This window comes from Nymphalis io, chromosome 4 (genome assembly GCF_905147045.1).
Source record: "Nymphalis io chromosome 4, ilAglIoxx1.1, whole genome shotgun sequence".
NCBI classification, from domain to species: Eukaryota; Metazoa; Arthropoda; class Insecta; order Lepidoptera; family Nymphalidae; genus Nymphalis; species Nymphalis io.
The window spans coordinates 6,950,403-6,971,372 of NC_065891.1; the positions used below are offsets into that span (position 1 = coordinate 6,950,403).

General features: G+C 30.9%; 3 protein-coding genes across 5 annotated transcripts; 2 read left to right on the top strand and 1 right to left on the bottom strand.

The window, feature by feature from the left end:
• The first annotated feature begins 478 nt into the window (after nt 1-478).
• LOC126768262 (N-acetylglucosamine-6-phosphate deacetylase) lies at nt 479-5,374 on the top strand. The gene is made up of 6 exons (XM_050486275.1): nt 479-860; nt 1,057-1,331; nt 2,372-2,590; nt 3,888-4,023; nt 4,602-4,778; nt 5,049-5,374. Exons 1-6 carry the CDS (start codon nt 656-658, stop codon nt 5,228-5,230), a joined length of 1,194 nt encoding a protein of 397 aa, XP_050342232.1. The 5' UTR covers nt 479-655; the 3' UTR covers nt 5,231-5,374.
• An 80-nt stretch (nt 5,375-5,454) lies between these two features.
• LOC126768246 (brain tumor protein-like) lies at nt 5,455-18,355 on the bottom strand. 3 transcript variants are annotated; one of them, XM_050486253.1, is made up of 9 exons: nt 18,113-18,355; nt 15,612-15,780; nt 15,179-15,323; nt 13,717-15,100; nt 13,361-13,641; nt 13,096-13,284; nt 12,750-12,918; nt 12,254-12,486; nt 5,455-11,998 (listed from the first exon to the last, which is right to left on the bottom strand). In XM_050486253.1, exons 2-9 carry the CDS (start codon nt 15,722-15,724, stop codon nt 11,894-11,896), a joined length of 2,619 nt encoding a protein of 872 aa, XP_050342210.1. In that variant the 5' UTR covers nt 15,725-15,780; nt 18,113-18,355; the 3' UTR covers nt 5,455-11,893. The 3 variants fall into 3 exon arrangements, with proteins under 3 accessions (XP_050342210.1, XP_050342211.1, XP_050342209.1); XM_050486254.1 differs by having other exon boundaries at nt 13,361-13,638; nt 15,176-15,323; XM_050486252.1 differs by having other exon boundaries at nt 15,176-15,323.
• Nucleotides 18,356-19,776: 1,421 nt separating this feature from the next.
• LOC126768272 (signal recognition particle 9 kDa protein) lies at nt 19,777-20,670 on the top strand. Its single transcript, XM_050486288.1, has 2 exons — nt 19,777-20,055; nt 20,546-20,670. Exons 1-2 carry the CDS (start codon nt 19,915-19,917, stop codon nt 20,639-20,641), a joined length of 237 nt encoding a protein of 78 aa, XP_050342245.1. The 5' UTR covers nt 19,777-19,914; the 3' UTR covers nt 20,642-20,670.
• The last annotated feature ends 300 nt before the right edge of the window (nt 20,671-20,970 follow it).

Genomic DNA, 20,970 nt, shown 5'->3' on the forward strand with positions numbered 1-20,970 from the left:
CCTTCTGCAAAACAGTTCACGTTTTAGTTTTAAAAGGACGCAATTTACTGTGAAGGTATCGTTTGCAGTCACAAAAAATAAAGCACAGGGAAAGACATAAAAGTATGTTGGAATAGGTTTGAGGGAATGATGTTTTTCTCATGGCCAATTGTATGTTCCCCTATCTAGAGCCGAGTGTGGAAAAACCAATAAGTACGAATATCACAGGAAAATAAAACAAAGTTTTATATATACTGAAATATTATAAGTCTGCTCTAAGTGATTTCTTTAAGTTATAACTTAACCCGCGTATACGCGAGTGAAAACGCGGGCAGAGCTAGTTTAATAATATAATAATTGCAATTGAAACAACTTTTGTAACAAAAATAAAAAAATATTCGCACAATGATTCACAAGAGTCTACACAAAATAATATTAATGTCACTTCGACATTGTTGATTGTAATCAAGTGTCAAAAAACCTATAACCTACTTTTTTGACAGCCAAAGACAATGTTTTCATGTTTTTAAGTGTTTTTGTAACGATAAGTTTAGTTGATTCAAGAATCGAGTTCGCATTCGCAGTTCGCACTCGCAGTGTTCATTTAAAATCTTGGCGAACTAGTCTTCTTTGTTTGAATATTTAAATTTGTACTTAACAATATTATTTTTATAAAATGAAGGTGAAGTCAGGTCTTACAAGATTTCACGAGTGTTTTATTCTACGTAATAGTAAAATAATAAAAGAAGACTTATGGATAAGAGATGGAAAAATTGTTAACCCTGAACATGTATTTTATGTGGAACAAGTTGAAGCAGATGTAACGGTAAACTGTGAAAATTCACTTATTGTACCCGGATTTATAGACATTCAAAATAATGGTACGTTATAAACATTATTGTTTTTTTTTTCATTAGAATAATAATATCAAAGGGTCATCCTCTCTACAAAAATATAAGACTTAACTTTATTTATTTATAAGAACTTAAATAATAAACATATTTTTTTATACGAACTAATATTAGACAAAAAAATAATAATAAAACAGCTTTTTATATTCAACTTTGTTTTATCAAGGTGGTTGGGGTGTTGACTTTTCATATGATACTGAAAATGTTGAAGAAGGTGTCCAAAAAGTAGCAAAACAATTGTTAGCCCATGGTGTGACATCGTTTTGCCCAACAATGGTCACTTCAGACAAGGAAAAATATTTGAAAATTCTTCCACGAATACAAAAACAACAAGGAAGTCAACTTGGAGCAACTATTCTAGGGGTACATCTTGAAGGGCCATTCATTAGTTTAGCTAAGAAAGGTGCCCATAGGGATGAATATATTAAAAACCCTGAAAAGGTAAGATGTTTTATTTTTAAGGAACTGTTTACTAGGTCATATTATAGATTAAATAATTAATTAACTTAAATTTCATGTCACAATTTACAATACTTATATAAACAGGTCATATTGGCCATAATTTCTCATTCTGCAATATTTACTATCAGAAAACATTTATCAATAACCTACTTTTGTTTTATTGAACCAACATGTAGGATACTTAACCACTATCAAGTGACATAAATATATTTTTAATCTTCCACAACAACTTTTAAATATTGAAATTAATAACAATATAATATCATAGTATTGAGATAATTTAACATTATATGAACGAAAACAAAATTACTTTTTATTGTAGAATAGTTATAAATATTTTTACTATAATAATAGTATATATGTATATAATAATACAAATAAAAGCTAGTTAAACATTTATTTGTATGGAGGCGATCGCAAATACTAAATTGTAATCATAAAAGAAATATTCTTAATTATATATAATATTATTATTATACCATATATGAATATTATAAAAGTCAAGATGGCCCAGTGGTAAGAACGCGTCAATCTTAACCGATGAACGTGGGTTCAACCCGGGCAAGCACCTCTGAATTTTCATGTGCTTAATTTCTGTTTATAATTCGTCTCGTACTTTTCGGTGAAGGAAAACATCGTGAGGAAACCTGCATGTGTCTAATTTCATCGAAATTCTGCCACATGTGTATTCCACCAACCCGCATTAGAGCAGCATGGTGGAATAAGCTCCAAACCTTCTACTCAAAAAGGAAGAGAAGGCCTTAGCCCAGCTGTGGGACATTTACAGGCTGTGACTACTACTACTTATTATTATAAATTTATTACTACTACTAGTTACTAAACTACGCTCACACCACAATATATGTGGTGTGAGCAAGGGGGTGAAGTCCAGATAAGAAACTAACAATTTATATATTTTATCTTTTATATCAGAATAAACACTAGAATTAAAAACTGTGAACAAATTTTTACATATTTTACAATCTACTTGTAAATTTAATGTATAAGTCTTATTTAAGGGATTAGAATCAATTCAGGAGGTATATGGATCTCTTGATAATGTTATAATTGTAACAATAGCACCAGAACTACCTGGTGCTTTAGAAGCAATCAAAGGATTAACAAGTCTTGGAATCAAAGTTGCTCTTGGCCACTCGTCTGCTAGTCTCGCGCAAGGAGAAGAGGGGATTCGATGTGGTGCTAATTTAATTACTCACCTCTTTAATGCTATGTTGCCTGTAAGTATTGAATTGATATTTTTATGACTTTTAAACTATATTTTTATTTTATATTGCTGTATTAAGGGTTTTTATGTATGGGTCTTGTGTGTCGTGTGTGTATCTTCAGGAACAAGATTTTATTAAATTTTAGATTGCATTTTTTTTTATATATTAATAATTTTGTCAATCCATATGCTAATATTTGGAAAAAAGGCGTTCAACACTAATGATTCATTTGTATCGTCGGTGACTTTTGATTCTATTCATTCAGATTCTGAATTACATATTTTACTTTAATGTATGTGATGTTGTTGTGACTAGGTTTAAAAACCCGCTCTGCTTCTTCAGCCAAACTGTTGTTTTAAAAATATTTATTTTATATAATTATTAATAGCGTCTGCTTACTGCTATTCGGCAGTTGAATATCTGATGATGGATGATATCTATACCCAGACGGTCTTCCGTACGGGTACAGTTACGGTTGTTAGTTTACTGGTGGTAGAGCTTTGTGCAAGCTCGTCTGGGTAGGTACCACCCACTCATCAGATATTCTACCGCAAAACAGCAGTACTTGGTATTGTTGTGTTCCGGTTTGAAGGGTGAGTGAGCCAGTGTAATTACAGGCACAAGGGACATAACATCTTAGTTCCCAAGGTTGGTGGCGCATTGGTGATGTAATCGATGGTTAACATTTCTTACATGCCAATATCTATGGTGACCACTTACCATCAGGTGGCCCATATGCTCGTCCGCCTTCCTAATCTATAAAAAAAAAGTTGTGTGAAAAGTGTTAGCGAATGAATATATAAAGTTTCTACGCGCTTTCTCGTCCTCCTACGCTGTGCATTTCTGACTCACTGGCGCTTTCTTGACCCACCTTTATATCGATCGCCATAGTAACACTTCAGTTTACTTATCACAAGTCCAGGAAAATATTATTTCCTGTATATAGTTTTTATATCAAGATTTTGTAACAAATTACTGGTGGTAGGGCTTTGTGCAAGCTCGGCTGGGTAGGTACCACCCACTCTATAGATATTGTTGTGTTCCGGTTTGAAGGGTGAGTGAGCCAGTGTAATTACAGGCACAAGGGACATAAAATCTTAGTTCCCAAGGTTGGTGGCGCATTGGATATGTAAGCGATGGTTGACATTTCTTACAATGCCAATGTCTAAGGGCGTTGGTGACCACTTACTATCAGGTGGTCCATATGCTCGTCCGCTTTCCTATTCTATATAAAAAAAAATTGGTTTGCAAAGTTTGTATTCCCAAAATTTTACATATTTGTTTTTGATAATGATTTTTTTATTTATAGTTTCATCACCGTGATCCTGGCTTGGTAGGATTACTAGCATCAACGACTGAAAAACAAGTTTTTTATGGAATAATATCTGATGGAATACACACGCACCCTGCTGCCCTAAGAATAGCGTGTAGAACTAATCCTGACGGTAATCATTGAAAATTCTGAAGATATATTTAAACGAAGTTGTAAATTTCGAAATTTAAAAAAAGTTTAAAGTTACAACTTAATTTACAAGTTGTAAAATTTAAAGTTACAACTTGTAAATGTCCAACCACTGAGGAAAGGCCTCCTCTCTTTTTTTAAGGAGAAAGTTTTAAAGAGTTTATTCCACCACGCTGCTCCAATGCAGGTTGGTGCAATACAATTTGTGCCAGATTTGAATCCCACGCATGCAAGTGTCATCAGTATGAATTACTTTACCACCGAAGAACAAAAATTAAGCACTTAAGTACAGCAGTGCTTGCCGGAATTTGAACCCGCATTCTTCGGTTAAGATCGACATTTCACGTTTTGTAGCCAATTGGCCGTCTCGGTTGAGGAAATGTACATGAAATCTACATATAGACTAAATATATATAAATATATAGATATATAGGTGGATAACCCAAAATTATGTAATAATTATAAAAACAATTTTATAAGCGCTATCTGAATTATTGTAATGATGTTGGTTAATTAACGTAACGTATGTACAAGTAAAAAATAAAGAAGTAATATTTTCAGGATTAATACTAGTGAGTGACGCTGTCGCTGCCCAAGGCTTAGCGGACGGGAACTATCGGATTGGTCCACAATTAGTTAACGTTGAAAACGGCCATGCGTACGTCACTGGCACCAAAGTCCTCTGTGGTAGCACCACTGCGCTCGACGAATGTGTTAAAACATTGAAGGAAGCTACAGGTAAATGATCCAAGAAGATCATCCCAAATCATAAAATTTAAATTTTTTGGATGAATGAATCATATACATCTTAAAGTGTTTAAGTAATTATTAGTGGTATTATTTTAACGTACCTACATTTTTAAAATGATTAAAAACAAAGAGTTCTAGTTATTTTTTGTTATATAACTTTTTTAAATAATTTCCAATACCAATAAACAAAAAAAAAAAAATAAAGCAACTCCCAATTGTCACTCAATTTATATTAATTTCATATTTGTTTTATTTCAGATTGCTCGTTAGAATATGCTCTAGAAACTGCATCTCTCCATCCAGCTAAGGCTCTAGGTATTGATCGTACGAAAGGAAAGTTAAATTTTGGATATGATGCAGACTTTGTCATTATGCATCCTCAATCGATGAAAGTACTATCTACATGGATTGCCGGAGAATGTGTTCATAAAAGTATCTAATATGGTATAAAAAAATAGATTTAAGTTACTTGTTCATGTGATATATATACATTTTTATATACAAAATAATGTAATGCACAAAGTGCTTCTTTTTATTATACTGACACAAATTTAATGGAATAATAAAGTCTTTGTTTACATTAAGTTATTTTTTTTCTCTTATATTATAAATATAGGGGTTTTCGTTATGTTTATGGGTTAAGGTGTAAAATAAACAAAACATGTCATAGTGGCATGGAAAATCTTTATTGAAGTAAATATATTTATAAAGTCAGTACAATTTAAGTTCAATAGTTTCCAAAAATATTAAAGTGCAGGTTGCTGATCACCTGGCAATGTTAAATATGATTATTTCTTAATTAAAATACAAGCTAATATTGAGAAAACTGTAATATGTGAATAATAACATGTATATACCTAAATAAAATCATGACAAAAATATATTTTAGGCAGGCTCTGAATTACACTGCTCTGTGCTGTTGTTATCCTGGCCACAGTTCACGATACATAATAAACTTAATTCTTAAGAAACCACAAAGATCACGTGACAATTCGAACTCTAGCAATAGAACGAGTTTCGCGACCGTCCAAATTCTCACGCAAAACTCGCAGCGAATAAATTTGGTCAAAGTAAGATGATCAACTAGTCAAAAAACAAATAATACGTTTGTCCACACGAAAATATGGTGAGCCAAATAAGATGATTTCAATGTAGCGCAATCAATTCCTCCCGTACGTAGTGGACATACATAAAAACTAGTTGGGCATCTTAATTTTACAATAAAATCAAGTTACAAACTACGCAATGTATATTCATGTATACAATAATTACTAAGTGTATGAATGTATAATAATGTAAATACATTTTCATGAAAAACAAAATAATATCATGGAATATTCAAAGAGCCAAAATATTTGAGATTAACTCTACCTCGATATTATTAACTTCTAAGATCTAGGCACAATGCAGCAAAGACTCCTGTATGAATAACAATATTTTCGTTGACTGTGGGGCAAAATAATTTAGTCAACATCATCGCACAAGACGCACTGAAGACATTATCTAAGCTTCTTTATTGAAAATACGGAAAGTATGCAATCGATTAATCGATAGACGCTTTAGGAACGTTATGGACCGGTGTGAACAGAATTAATGAGGTCAGAAATGGGGTAAACCGCTTAGAAAATGATTTCAGAAACGAGTCCCATGCGTCAATGCTGCTGGCGCCCCATACAACTTGCTCTTATGGCAAGCTGCTTTCAAGGCTACTACATCTAATAAAACTTTAACTTTTACAATTTTCAAACTTTACGGAGGGTATTGTCTGTAAGATTATATACCCCATGTGGACTATTCCTAAATTTAAAATACTTTTAACAGAATAAAATTATTGAGCAATATATTCTTCTGAGAATATAATAGACATTTGCTCAGCTGCACCAACTCTACGGAAATAATCTTTAAATTCTAATATCAAATACCAATGCACACTCCACAAATGTCATTTTCATATCAAAAAAGTTAAAATAACTAATTAAATTATAAGCATTATTAGAAATCTTTGGATCAAAATAAAATATGCATTTGGAACATGCACCTTTCACACAAACACAAATTAAAATAAATTTAAATTGTAAACATAAAATGACAAGAAAATTAAAAAGTGGTAAACCTAACGTATACTTAAATCTATTAAAACACGCCATTTTAACATATTATATCTAAACCGAAATAAAAATACGGATGTTGCGTATTTTATGTGAACAAAATAAAATCATTCTCACATTACGACAAATGTAAGCAATCTAAAGTCAGCGTGCGTTGGGTGCGGTAGTTTTCTTCGAAAATGTTGCAATTTCCAGTGCATGTGCACTAAAAACCTAAAAACTTTTTTAAGCACACCATGAAAGGTAAAACAAACATTTTTGTCTACATGTGGCGTATTGTGAGAGATACAAATAGATTCATTATGATATGTTTTGTTATTTACTGAATAATTTGCGTGATGAGAATATCTAAATGGCCGTTTAAATGAAAAATTATGCTTATAGTTAATGAATCAAATGAACTAAAAAATAAGATACTACAATACGTAAATACCAAGAATTGTATATTAAAATATTTGTACTTTTACTGACTAAAGGAAAAAACATTGGCAACTGCTAATAATCCTACAATTGTAAAAAAAATAACTTGTATAATGTAGATTGAAAATGGTCTTCTCAAATTCGTTCACTCTAGATGTGGAATGCAATTAGAATTCTTTAACAATATTAAAAGGTATAATAAATTTTTATAATCAGCTCAACAATGTATATAATCTATAATAATTTAAAAGCCTAGATCCAAACTGTGATATTTATTGCACAAGCACACTGTGGCTTATAAATTCCGATCGGAATAGAGCTCACAACCTTAATTGTTGGTTTTCAAAAAAGTGGAGAGACCAAATAAGTCGGTGGTGTTAAAGGTGGGTGAAGAAATCTAAAAACATTAAACATGCTAAATATATCTTATAATATAGTGAAAATATTTTGATGACTATTACTTCGGTATATTTATATAGTAACTGTGTCGTACAGCGATAACATATTACAAACAATATTCCAACTATTCGTTCGATCACTATACTTGTTAGGCAAGCAGGTGATCAGCTTTCTGTGCCCTAACCAGACCGAAGACTATATGACGAAAAGTAAAATTGGCCAAACCCCACCCACAGTCATTTTAATACGGTCCGATAAGTGATGAGAGTACTGTTATATGCCAACTCCACCGGAACCATCGAGCTGTGCTTGGTGCCACAACATAGGCAATACGCCCACCTCCAATAGGGAGGGTAACATTAGAGCTCACCTTGTGCGCTGCGAACCCTACAAATATTACGTTCCGTAGCACTAAACTTCATAACTGTGTCATAGAGCCCACCGCATCGCATTACATCCTCCAACGATAGCGATGCGACAACTCCGACGAAGTATCCTCAATCGAGTGCCCCGTAACGCAATAACTACATCTACTGAAGTTATTTATTGCTGGATACATAGGGAATATAGATTCAAGAGAAATATATTTACCAAAAATTGCTTTAAAGTGTATATAGGTAACTTTTAAGATTCCCGAGAAAGGCTACTGTAATGTACTCTAATGATACAATTATTATCAAGTAATGTCAATGGACAATAGATACCATTTGACCTGCCATTACCCCATGACTAAGTGCTTACTTGCTACGGCAAGAATGTACAGCCAGCGGGAGAGCCAGTACAAGCCCTCGGCCGCGCCCTCTAACAAACACTAACAACACCATCCTAGGGCAAACGTCGTACTGCTCTTTGTATATCAATTGAAAAATACTAACATCTACATAAACTTCTACGCCGACGCCTACATAAGATACATGGCAAGAACAAAAGGAAACATTGTCAACGATATATCACCAAAGTAATTCAAGTTTAAGGTAAAATTAATAATTATACAAATGATAATACTTTAGAACATACGGCCAAAAATAATAAAGCCGATGTAATTATTTCAAAAATTACACATATATATTAAAACTTCAAATTTATTAATATTGAAATTCACACATAAAATAGTATAATTTGTAAAATTATCCAAAACTTATCACACCACTTTTTAATAATTTTATGCAACCCTAAGCAATATTATTAATAGCGTCAAACGCTCCCTTTGGGGCCTATAAGGTCTATTTCGGTTAATTTTACGTCACTAACACCCAATAATTTTGATTAATGGACAACAAATAAAAATTGAACATTATAATAGTATTAAAATCCTGAATATTTATAAACAAAAAAAAAAAATTGGCAACAATTAGTAACTAATTTTACAATATTATACAATAAAATAATTACTATGTGCATGCACAAATATCGTAAGAAAATAATTTGGCAGTAAAAATTCGTAACTCTAAAGGCCCATCGCACTGGCCAAAAATACTATAAATATAGGCCCGGAACATATATTAAAACGAAACAGTTATACGACGAAATCAGAGTATTAATCACACCTATCATCCACGAAGGGTAATGACTCATTTATAACCTAATTTAAAAAAAATAAAGAAAATAAAATTCCCTAATACTATCGGGACAAAAATCCTGAAACAAATAACTTAAAAACAATAAGAAAAATAAACCCAAAAGTTACTCACTAATATAATAGAGGATTCAAGACTCAACGTCAAAAATTAACTTATCACTGGTTCAGGCCAGCATTCCCTCGCACTTCCTTCGATCGGTTGAAGTCTTCTATTGTGTATTCATATGTCTCCCTATTATTGCTTATATCACATTAAATGTTGTAATGTATTTTAGAACTGTTCCAATATACAACAAATTAAACAAATATTTCTAATTAAGTACATACATTAATTTACATTTTATATTATATTACTAGTGAATTGCTATTTTTTTTTTTAATAAGTGATAATAATATGGCTCAGCAAAACACTGTATTGGTTCTGTATATAAAATTAACACAAAATAATATAATAATGATTCTTAACGTTCTAATAATATAAAAGAAAATACAGGAACTTAAATTATCCAAAAAATCATATTTCGAATTATTCAAGATGTTTTTTTAGTGTCTTTTAACTTGAATGATCCATGAAATTAGAGAGCAAATTATATAACAATTTGTAAACAAAATATCACACACAAATTTAGGTGGTCTGGTTAAGTACTTCAATTATAAACATGGATTAAGTATTGCGAATCGATAATGACATCATATATTAAGACTTTCGTTTTCTTATGTGGTGAGCTCATTACCACAAATAACGTAACATTAATTTTAAAATATATAAAAAATAATAATAATAAAACAATCACTAATCTTTGGAAGACGAAAGCCTTGACAGGTTAAATTTTATATATTTTTTGCAAATAGCGTCATTACGATTGCCATACATTTAATCACCATATTATTATCAATGTTAATATTTAATATACATCAGACATTTAAAATAGATGAACAAAGAAATATTTTACACGAATATGTTTGATGTAATTTTACACTACTAACCACAATTTTAACATTTTTTTTTTGTCTACTATCTAAAAATTTTATGAATCTCAATTTTGAATATTAAATGTGGATAGCTATAAAAATATATACTTTGGCGAACTGTATACGAATTTCAAACGCATTAATTTGTAGAAATAAAATTTGTTTATAATGGCACATTCATGTATATATTTTTTATTATTTAATAATAATATTCAACGATCAAATAAGATGAACTGGAAATCACTATACATTTGTGACATTTTTTTCACCCGTGTTATAATGTAATAAGTTATCTTAATTATTTTAAATTAAATTTTAAATTATAATTATTGCGACTTATATCCACGAAAATGCCACATAAACAGTTTGTAATATTTTTTTCATTATTATCAGTACAAAATTATTTTATGTTTAATAACAATGTCTTCCCAATATAATTAGCTTCAGATAAATTTAAATTAACCAAATCGTATATATCATTATTAATAGCCTACCCATGAAAATTTTCAAATATAGGCTCTTAAAACAAGAGTACATGAAAAAACGTTTTGTATAGACACAAGAAATCTGTAAATGGTAAATATATTTTAACGGACAATATATAATATTGTATACGCGATTAACCTAAACTAGATGGCACGTTATTTTAGTGTCGCCTCCTTTGGTCATAATAATAATAATAATAATAAAATTTTGTTAACAATAAACTCAATTGTGCGTTAGACGTATCTGTTCGAATGCAGGCTGCAGAGATCATAAAAATGCCAATACTGTAAGCTCTGAAGTCAAAATGTATTATCGAATATGTTATGGAGTAACGCAAAGATAATGAGGCGACACTCCCACGCAGACCCCTAATTGACATGTATTATTAACTTCACTCGAACTAGGAACCATACCAGCTGCTAAATTTAGAAACATAATCGTAATTCCAGTCAATGGTCAGAAGTGCAAATACGCTATGTTTTGATCATAGACCAATCATATTTGGCAGTGAAAAACAATGTTTATAACATACAATTGTGAGCCTTAAATCACGCAACAATAGTGAGCCGAGCTCTATTTCTTGATCACAACACAAAGTAATCATATAAACGATGGAACGTCTAATTTACTAATGGAACCAAAACAATCGATTCGAAATTAAATATATCGAATTCTCCTAAATATGAGAACTCTACAATCAAATTTATTATCCTTCTTTCATGCATATTGACTGGACAATAACATATGTAAAAAAAAGAGATATTAGCCTAAACTTTGGATTGTTTGTTAATAATAACAACTAAATGCAACCATAATAAAAATCGTGAGATGAATTAAACCAAAAACGAAAGAGTCTAGTACTTTGGGAATCATATATATCCATCAGCAGTGACATCTATTCAATCCTTAATTCAAATTCCACAACATAAGGGAAAAAAATACATAGAAAAAAAAGGATTACCACAGATCACCACGAATGGATAAAATTTAACTATAATGGAAAACACAAAACAACAAAGTAAGTCGAATACTGTTTTAGCAAAAATTTAAGCTTTGTAAAATCAGCAATTAAATATAATAATATAAGGAATAAATGTGAGATCTTGTAGTAAGCAGACTTACAGCCATTGAGTTATTCCTCAGACAATGTAAAGGGTGTTGAGGACTAGAACGTGGTGATTATTCTTAGCCAGAGTGACGATATAACCTTCAGATGTAATCTTAAGTCCACAGCAGCGAGAAACCTTAAACAAATGGCAAGCGTTAGATAGTAATCCTAGAACAAGACAATCAACAATCCGCATCCCATCTCAAAATAATCCCATCTCTAATTACCATAAAAATTTTATGGTGAAGACCTACAATATTTATCAAAGTCGACAATTTTATCAGATTAGTTTATGAATTTATTTTGTAAACATTGAAACAATATCCACAGACAACCCATTGTGATATAAATGATTTAATGCTATTAGATGCTAGGCTAATTAAAATCATACCTTGACGTAGGGGCATTCAAACTCGGTGACGAGAACGCCCTCCCGCGAGAATACGGCGACATGGAACTTGTTGCCGTGCGAGTCTCCAATGAGCACGTCGCCCGCGTCCGACACGTCGATGCCGTTGGGGAAGTTGGTCACGTTCTCGCAGCCGATGCGGCGCAGGAAGTGACCCTCGTCGTCGAACACTACGACGCAGTGCCCCTTGAAGTCGCAGACGTAGAATTCCTTGCCTGTAAAGGGATGTTGTTAAAACCGTATTCAACTCATTTATTACCTTTAATTTATGCATGTGCCTTTTAATTTCAAAAATAAATGAAGTTTTTTTTTACGACAATGTTTGTTTTTTTTAATATATTTTAATTATTTCACTTTATATTTTTAAAAGGAGGATATAGTGCTGTTTATCACTCGTAAAAACTACTTACTTATATTAGAAATAGGAAAGTTTGATATAACTTCGTTAATTTAATTCAAAAACTATGTTTAAAATTACCGCTAATTGCGATATCCGACGGCTCCCTCATGCATTCACTACAATCGAACCAACTCAGGAGATCGCCCTCTTCAGATAAGATAAAAACTGTAGGAGTCACACTGTCGACAGCAACAATGAGTCCTTCAGCAGTGACAGCTAAACCCGCGACAATATCGATAAAGCGCACCTAAAAACAAATATTTTTTTTATTACATACTACTTGTATGGAAACACTTGAGTATAATTATGATTACAAAATATTATATATAAATATTAATCGTAAATCTTTGATCAAAATGCTGGAGCATCTTAACAAAGCAGCAAAAAAAAAAAATTCTAATGAATCATATAATACAAAACATACAGCGATCTTCTTTAAGAAATGTCCATTTTTGGTGAAAATTTGCATTCGAGATCTTTCGTTTCCACGATCGCAGACCACAAATTTTCCTGTAGCTCGAACCACGGCAACTTTACGTGGATACCAAAGTTGACCCTCTTCTTTACCAGCGACGCCAAAATTAAACTTGTGACTGCCAGATTTGTCAAAGACCTTAGAAGAAATTCAACTTATTAGAATCGTAATGACAAAAACAAAATTAATAATTATTGCTAACTATAATATATACCGTAATGCGATGATTATTAGTATCTGCAACAATGATGTCTTCGTCATTGCCTAGGCAAAATCCATGTGGTGAATTAAATTGGCCCTTGCCTCCGCCGAGTTGCCCGAATTTGAATCTAATATGCATAGGAGTAGCTTTAGTAGCCCGGACTAGTGGTGCTGGCGGCGCAACAAGCGCAGCTTCTTCGGCAGCAGTCAGCAAAGGTCTACCAGGAGACACTCCACGAGGACCTACTCCTCCGATTCCACCAACACCGCCAACTCCTCCAAAACCGTTGACTTCTGAAAATATTCAATAATTAGCATTGCATTTTAAATTTATGCAAATCCCTCCAAATAAAATGTCTACTCAATTACCAGTATTCAATCCGAGTTTAGCAAGTGCTTGCAAGTTATTGTAAGCTTGAGGCGAGTTAAGGTCTCCAGCGAGCAGCTCAGCAAGAGTAAAAGATGGAGCCGGTGATGCATGAGGTGGCGGTGGAACTTCTTTCTCAGCGATGCTAGCCAGTTGTTGCAAGTTGTATTCTACCATTGACGGCAACGCTGAAACTCCACCAACACCCGTTACAGCGCCAACACCGCTATTAACGTTGACTACCCCGGATATAACGCTGGTATTTCCCACGGCTCCCACTCCTGGTACCGCACCCACTCCCGGTACACCAATAGCTGGAACACCTCCAACTCCTGGAACACCCACCATGTTGCTAACACCTGTAACCCGACGAACATTTCCCAGAGGAAAATCATCGAAAACAGGTGCATTTGTCACTGACACAGCCGGCGAATGAGCATTGGAAGCGACTGAAACTATAGCCGAAGATTCGCTTGCACGTTTTCTTTCCTCCGCTCTAGTTGCTTCAGTGCGGAATGTTCCAAATGTATCTTCTGCTATCGAATCGAATTTTTCCAGTTTAGTAACAAACTCCACAGAATAGTCGACGTCAAATTCAGGAGCACCTTCCAAAAGTCGCGCAAATTGAGATGCTACAATTTTCTTCAACATTACAATTTCGGTTCCATCACCTCTTCGAAGAAGTCTCGCAGCAAATTTGCAAGCGCAATCTATACGTTGTACGGTTTTATCGACGCGATCAAACAAATCCATCACTTTAAGTTCTCTTTCTTTGTGCAGTCTCTCCAGTTCTTCCAAAGCTTTCTCACGACGTCTTTCGAGAGCTGCTTTGTATGCGTGATAAGCTTCATTAATGACACTTTCAGCATCATCTCTTTGGCGTTGCAAATCGCCTAAAGCATCATCAAGTCTAGCTGATGCACTCCCAGCTGAAACTGCACGAGCATTTGCTTCGACAATAAAATTCCTAAGCTCAGCGCGGAGATTTGGTTCCGCATCAACAATGCGCTCACAACGATGTTCTCCTACTTTATGATCAACTGTTAGACATTCTGTGCAAGCACCTACCTCACACTCGCAACAGTAAAATTTAAGGCTTTCACCTACATGACGTGTGCAGAAAATTGGCTTATGTACAGCCGTCTTTTCTTTGGACGATCTTAAGGCGTCGAATGGAACAACGCGATGGTTTTCAAAGCACCTCATGAACTCATGAGCTGAGTTGCAGTTGGAACATAAGAAATGAGAGCAATCGGTGCATCTGGCAACAGCTGGCTCTTTACTCTTACAGCAAGTGCAAACAACAGACTGATCCATGGAGGAAACATCCAAGATGTTAGTAAGAACATAGTCTGAAGGGAGTGATGCAGCTCCTCCTCCTGGCATCTGTGTATAAAAAAATATTATGAATATGGTAGCAAAATCAAACATACAATAAATTTTGTTTAAAAATATAATTACCACCTTAGTTTCTTGTTTACACATGGGGCATTCAACCGCTAAATCAAATTTAAGAGAATCTCCAGCTTCGTTTACCATCAATTTGTCAATGCATACTTCACAGAATACATGAAGGCATGACAATACACGAGGACTGCATAGTTTATTGCTGCAATACAAAACGATTTTTTTTTTCAAATATTAATTTCTATGAATATTAAATAATCAAACTTCATTTTTAGCAAACCCTCAAGTAACATTAGATCAGAGGGGCATCAATTTAAGATTAATAGATGTTTATATTTAGAAGGTGGTACAATAATTTGCCTATATGTTCATCATTAATATTCCCTAAATTTTAAAACAAAAATTCAGGTTAAATCAAACAAAATTATATTTAATTTCAATTTGTAATATTATTTATTTACAAAAAAAGTCATTAAAATTAATTACTCACTCGCAAATTTTACAATTTTGTTCTTGTTTTCCATTATCAGAAGCTTCCAAAGAACCTTCATCGCCAAGACTAACAAGGCCATCCCCATAAAGCTCGCCATTAATTTCTTCCATTTTAACTTATAATTAGTGTTGTATAATGTATATTTTTTACCTCAATCAACAATAACCTGAAACCAAAAAAAAAAATCCATTCAGAATAAAAAAATTCCATAGCAAATATGCATTTTTCCAGCCAGCCAGGATAATTGATAAATTAACCCATAGATTTACTGCTTCTCTTTTAACAAGTACAAAGCTTACAAGATTTCAAAAATGTTGAGTAATAAAAGAAACACAGGTTAAAGAATAAAAAAATTAAATATAGAACAGACAGACAAACAAAGCTCACAATATTAATATGGCATCAGTCATCAGAACTAAAATGTTATGACTCTTGTACTTTTCTTGTAAACTGGCTAACTCACCCTATCCAACCTATCCCACTTTACACCAACCTGAAGGTGGAAAAATAATGTAGAATAATTTTTACATCACTCATAATAAAATCATTAGGAGTGATGAGTACCTATCAAGAGAGACTTGCACAAAGCTCTTCACTTTTAACAAGAAGTTCTGAGGTATGAACAACATATGTTTTATTAAGTCTTAATTTATATTTGCATTATATATTTAATTGTGGCCATTAAACATTAATTAAATGAAGATGATTAAAAGAATAGCATTATCAATAAACACATTTACTTTTTTTTTATCTCTTAATTACAATCATTATAAAAAATATAGTTATAGCTAGATGAAAAAAATTTAAATGTTGCACCACAAGAAAGACACTATAATAAGCATTTGGTTATTTGTACATATTAAAAATATTTCAGCTTAATTCAAAAGATATAGTAAAAAATTAAAAATAATGTCATGATAAATATTGTCAGCAGCAAATTTAGTAGTAGTAAGTAGAGAATAGCCTTCAAGTAATTAGTTTTTTTGACATATCAATATCATAAAAAAAGGAAATCTTGAAAGCAATTTTTATTGGCAATTTTAATAAGCACTGAAAATATTTTTTATTTTAGTATCATTGAAAAATAAAAAAGGTAACATTAAACAAATGAGTTAATTTTATCAGTTGCCCATTTAACAAGATGTTAATTTTTTTATTTTAGATGATCATGTTACTATAGTCATAATAAAATTAAATTTAAGAATAAACTGCTTTGCATAAATATAGTTGTGAATATTTTTATTATTTAAATTAAAATTATATGTTTTATTCGCTAACAAAACCCACAAAGATTTTTTAAATTGTAAGACAAACTGACATTGTAAATTGTAATGTATAAATACAAAATTTATACAATGCGAAAGACAAAACGACGAAGAAAATTTAATTCAATATTTATTCATATTAATTATAAGCCTAAATACTTTTTTTAATATTAGTTAAATATTTTATTTGAAATATATTTACAATTACATTCCAACATAGAACTGGATAGGATATCCAGTACATTAGTAGTAAAAAAAAATATTTATACCTTTTTTTTTACTTAGTAATCAAACTTAACTGTCTTAATACTTTTTTATCTATTATTAATTAAAATTCAAATTACAGCTTTTAAATAGCATTGCTTACATAATGTAAATTTAGGTGTATAGTAAAGTTTAATGTTATTTTATTTTAATCTAATGAAATCTAAGCAAGGGTTTCATAAATAATAACTATGAAAACAAAATTAAAGTTCATATATATTTTATTTTATTTTATCAGTACTGAAAAAAAGTTTACTTTTTTGTTAATATTCAAGTGCATTGAATTTAAATGATCCAAAATAAATAATTACGAAAATTACATGCTTTTCTTGTAGCATTAATACATGAATGAATGAATATTTTGTGAAATAACTTTAAATTATGTACAACAAAGCATATTACATGAATATGTAATATCTTGCTGGTTTACATAATCCTTTAAAATAAAAAATAAATAAAATTAAATGCTACAGTAATTGTAATGCAGTAGCTGAAAACATAATTAAATATATTTTTTATAATTTCTAGTTTGTTTTTTTAAATGAAATACAATTGTACTATTTCTATTAATGTATTTTATGACTATATAAAATAAAAGATAATAATAATAAACACCTTATTCAAATCAAGTAAGGTTCTGCTTACGCCTTCATAAGCAAAACCTAAAGGTAAGGATTTTTTTTCTTACTGTCGTACAATTATTCGATGTCTTTACAGAATAACTTAATCAATGTGTACTATATTTATTTTTAAATAATAAGAACCCAACACTGAATTTGAAATAAAAGAAATAACATCGCATCTATAGTCTGCAGGTATCTACATACCTATACTGAAGTACCTATCATAAACGCAATGCACCATGCACGCTGCAGACAATGGCGAAGGTCGATAGTCCACTTCGTAATGATTTTAAGCAATTAGAGCGAAATTAGAATTAACAAAGGTATATTTAAAAGACGTACTAACCTTTAACAGTAATATTTTGCGGAAAGGGCGATAATCAAACACGCAGAATGTTCTACCACGCCGTAACTATGAGAATCTTCATCACTATGTAAATAAATAAAAAATGAGCATCAAGCTTCAATAGATATATTTTTTAAATAAAATAGTTTCTTCGATGAGTTTTATATGCAATGTTTTGTCACGTTCTCATTTTAAAAAGACGAATGAATACATCACTGTTTAAGTATTGATTTTCTTCGTTGGTTGCGCTTTAAAATACTACTGGGATTTTTTGTAGTGGCAACAATAAAAAGTACCATTCAAAGACTTAGTATATAAATATTATTTTAGTTTAGTTTAAATATTCGATTATATTTAACATTTGATTTATTTTTTGCGAAAAATATTATTTTAAATAGAATGTTTCCTCACAATTAATATGCGACACTTACGACTTAGTTCAATAATTTCTTTTATAACCTTTATAATATTAAAAAATCTGGATTTCCACCTACGGAGTATAAAAGTAAAAAGAAACATGTTTGTGCTTAAAAAGTGTCCCTTAAACTGTAAGAATGAAAATCAGACGACGCTGCTGGAGTAAGAGGATGAAATTTGATAGAACGCGCTAATATTTGGTAAAGTTAAACGGAATTAGAAAAATAAATTCTCTAGCGAAACTAGCGCTATTCTGGAAACTTTTTGGACTCTTATTTCATACATTTCGATATTTTTTTCGGGTGTAGACATATAAGAATTATACTCTATATTTCTATTCTCCTTAAGCAGTGAATGTAAATGCTTAAACTTAAAGGAGTTAAACACAAACGACTAAAAAAAATAATTAAATACTTTTTTTTATGGAAATCCTAGTAACATATAATAAATAGTGCTATGCCAAACTCTATCAATATATATTTAAAAATATATATACCTTACCTTGGTTTTTTAAAAATATATATTGCCAGCTTACTTTTTCAGTTATTTTACTTAATTTATTTCATTAACCATGTCGTAGAAAAAGGAGTGTTGTATGCTTAACGCTTGTATCTGTAGTTTTAGTGTCTGTGGCATTGTAGCTCCTAAATGGATAAATCGGTTTTAAATTTTTTATCAAATCAACAATATTGCCAATAATAAAACTACCCATTTCCGTCAAAATTAAGCAAGTGCTCGTCTTATAAAATATTAGGAGAGACGACACATTTCTAAAATCTTAATAATCTAATCCAGTGATACATCAACATTTTCTAAATATTATTTAAGTAACGATTTCATAGGTTTCGGTATTGTTATAATTGAAACTTGTTTTTTATCATTTCATGATGTCACAAGCAGTGGCTTAGTTATAATTATTTAAGTGTTAATAAAGACCTTTGAAATTTAACATATTTGAAAATAAAGTAGCGTCATGTGGTCTAATCTTACCGTATTATTTAATCATCTTGTTAGATCTTGCGTAAGATGCGTAACTTGCAGAATTACAATTAATATACCTATTTTCATCTTAAAATTGGTTTTTGACATTTTCTACAACTAGTTCCTTTTATATTCATTATGAGGTATTTTTTACATTTTTTATTAAAATAAACATATTAAAAATAAGTGGGTAAATTTAAAATTATTACTGGCAATTGACAATGTCAATTGACAAAATCTTATTTGGCAATTGGCAAATGACAACTGTCATTTTCGTGTTAAATAGATTTGACGAGTTATCGAAGTTATAAAAAATAAAAACTTGTGATTCTAACAATCTTAATTTAAACCTTATACCATATTTATAACATTATATCGATATATTTATATCTTATTATTTTAAGATGACTTTCATACCGAACTGGGAAGAATTTGAAAAATCTGCGGAAATGTTATATTTGAGTGATCCTTTGAACACACGTTACAGTATTAAATATTCTCATTCAAAAGGAGTATTTTTAGTAAAAATCACCGATAACAAAAAGGTAAATTAGCAAAAAAAACTTATACATGTTTGAAAAATATACCTTAGACATTTCAATGAATTAAGAATTAATCTTAAAATTGAATAAGTAATGAAATTTGATTAATAAGTAATTCATTTAAGTATTTAATGAAATATTTTAAATGAATTGTAATAGTATGTAACACAAACTAAATGTTGACATGGTTTGTGATAATATGATATGCAAAATATAACAATATCCCAGTTTGAATGAAATTTGTCGTTGTTGTTCTAAATAAATTTTTTTTGTACTAATAGTGTTTTGATACATTGACAGTCTTTATCAAATTTTTGATTAATTAATTGAAATAATTCAATACAATCATAAGATCATACAGGAAATATATAATTATTACTGTGTATTATTCTTTCAATTTAGTTCAAAATATATTTAAAGTTTTACAGTGTTTATGTTTATAATTTTATAATCATTCAATAACATATATTTATCATTTACTTTTATTTTTCAGTGCCTTCAATACAAAACAGAAGTCCAACAAGATGTAAGAAAAATTGATAAGTTTATATCAAATTTAATAAGACATATGGCTTCAAATGATAACTAATAATGTTAATAAATTGTTTATATTAATCACTTGGGTCTATTCATTCCTATTTCTTTTTTTTTCCTATATAGATGTATACTGTTAAAATATATCTCATAGAAAAACATCTTCTTACTTGTTCGTAAAACTATTAAACTTAGTTTTATGATGAAAAGCATTATATATTCATAATATTTGTTACTTTTATATTTGCACAGTTAGCTATTCTCTCTTGAGATTGGTCGCCGTGGCCGAAACCGGTCTGGAGGACATTATTATTATTACTACTAATTTATTTTTTAGCCATAAAGTAGGATTTTTATATAAATGATAATTTATGTAGTGAGTGA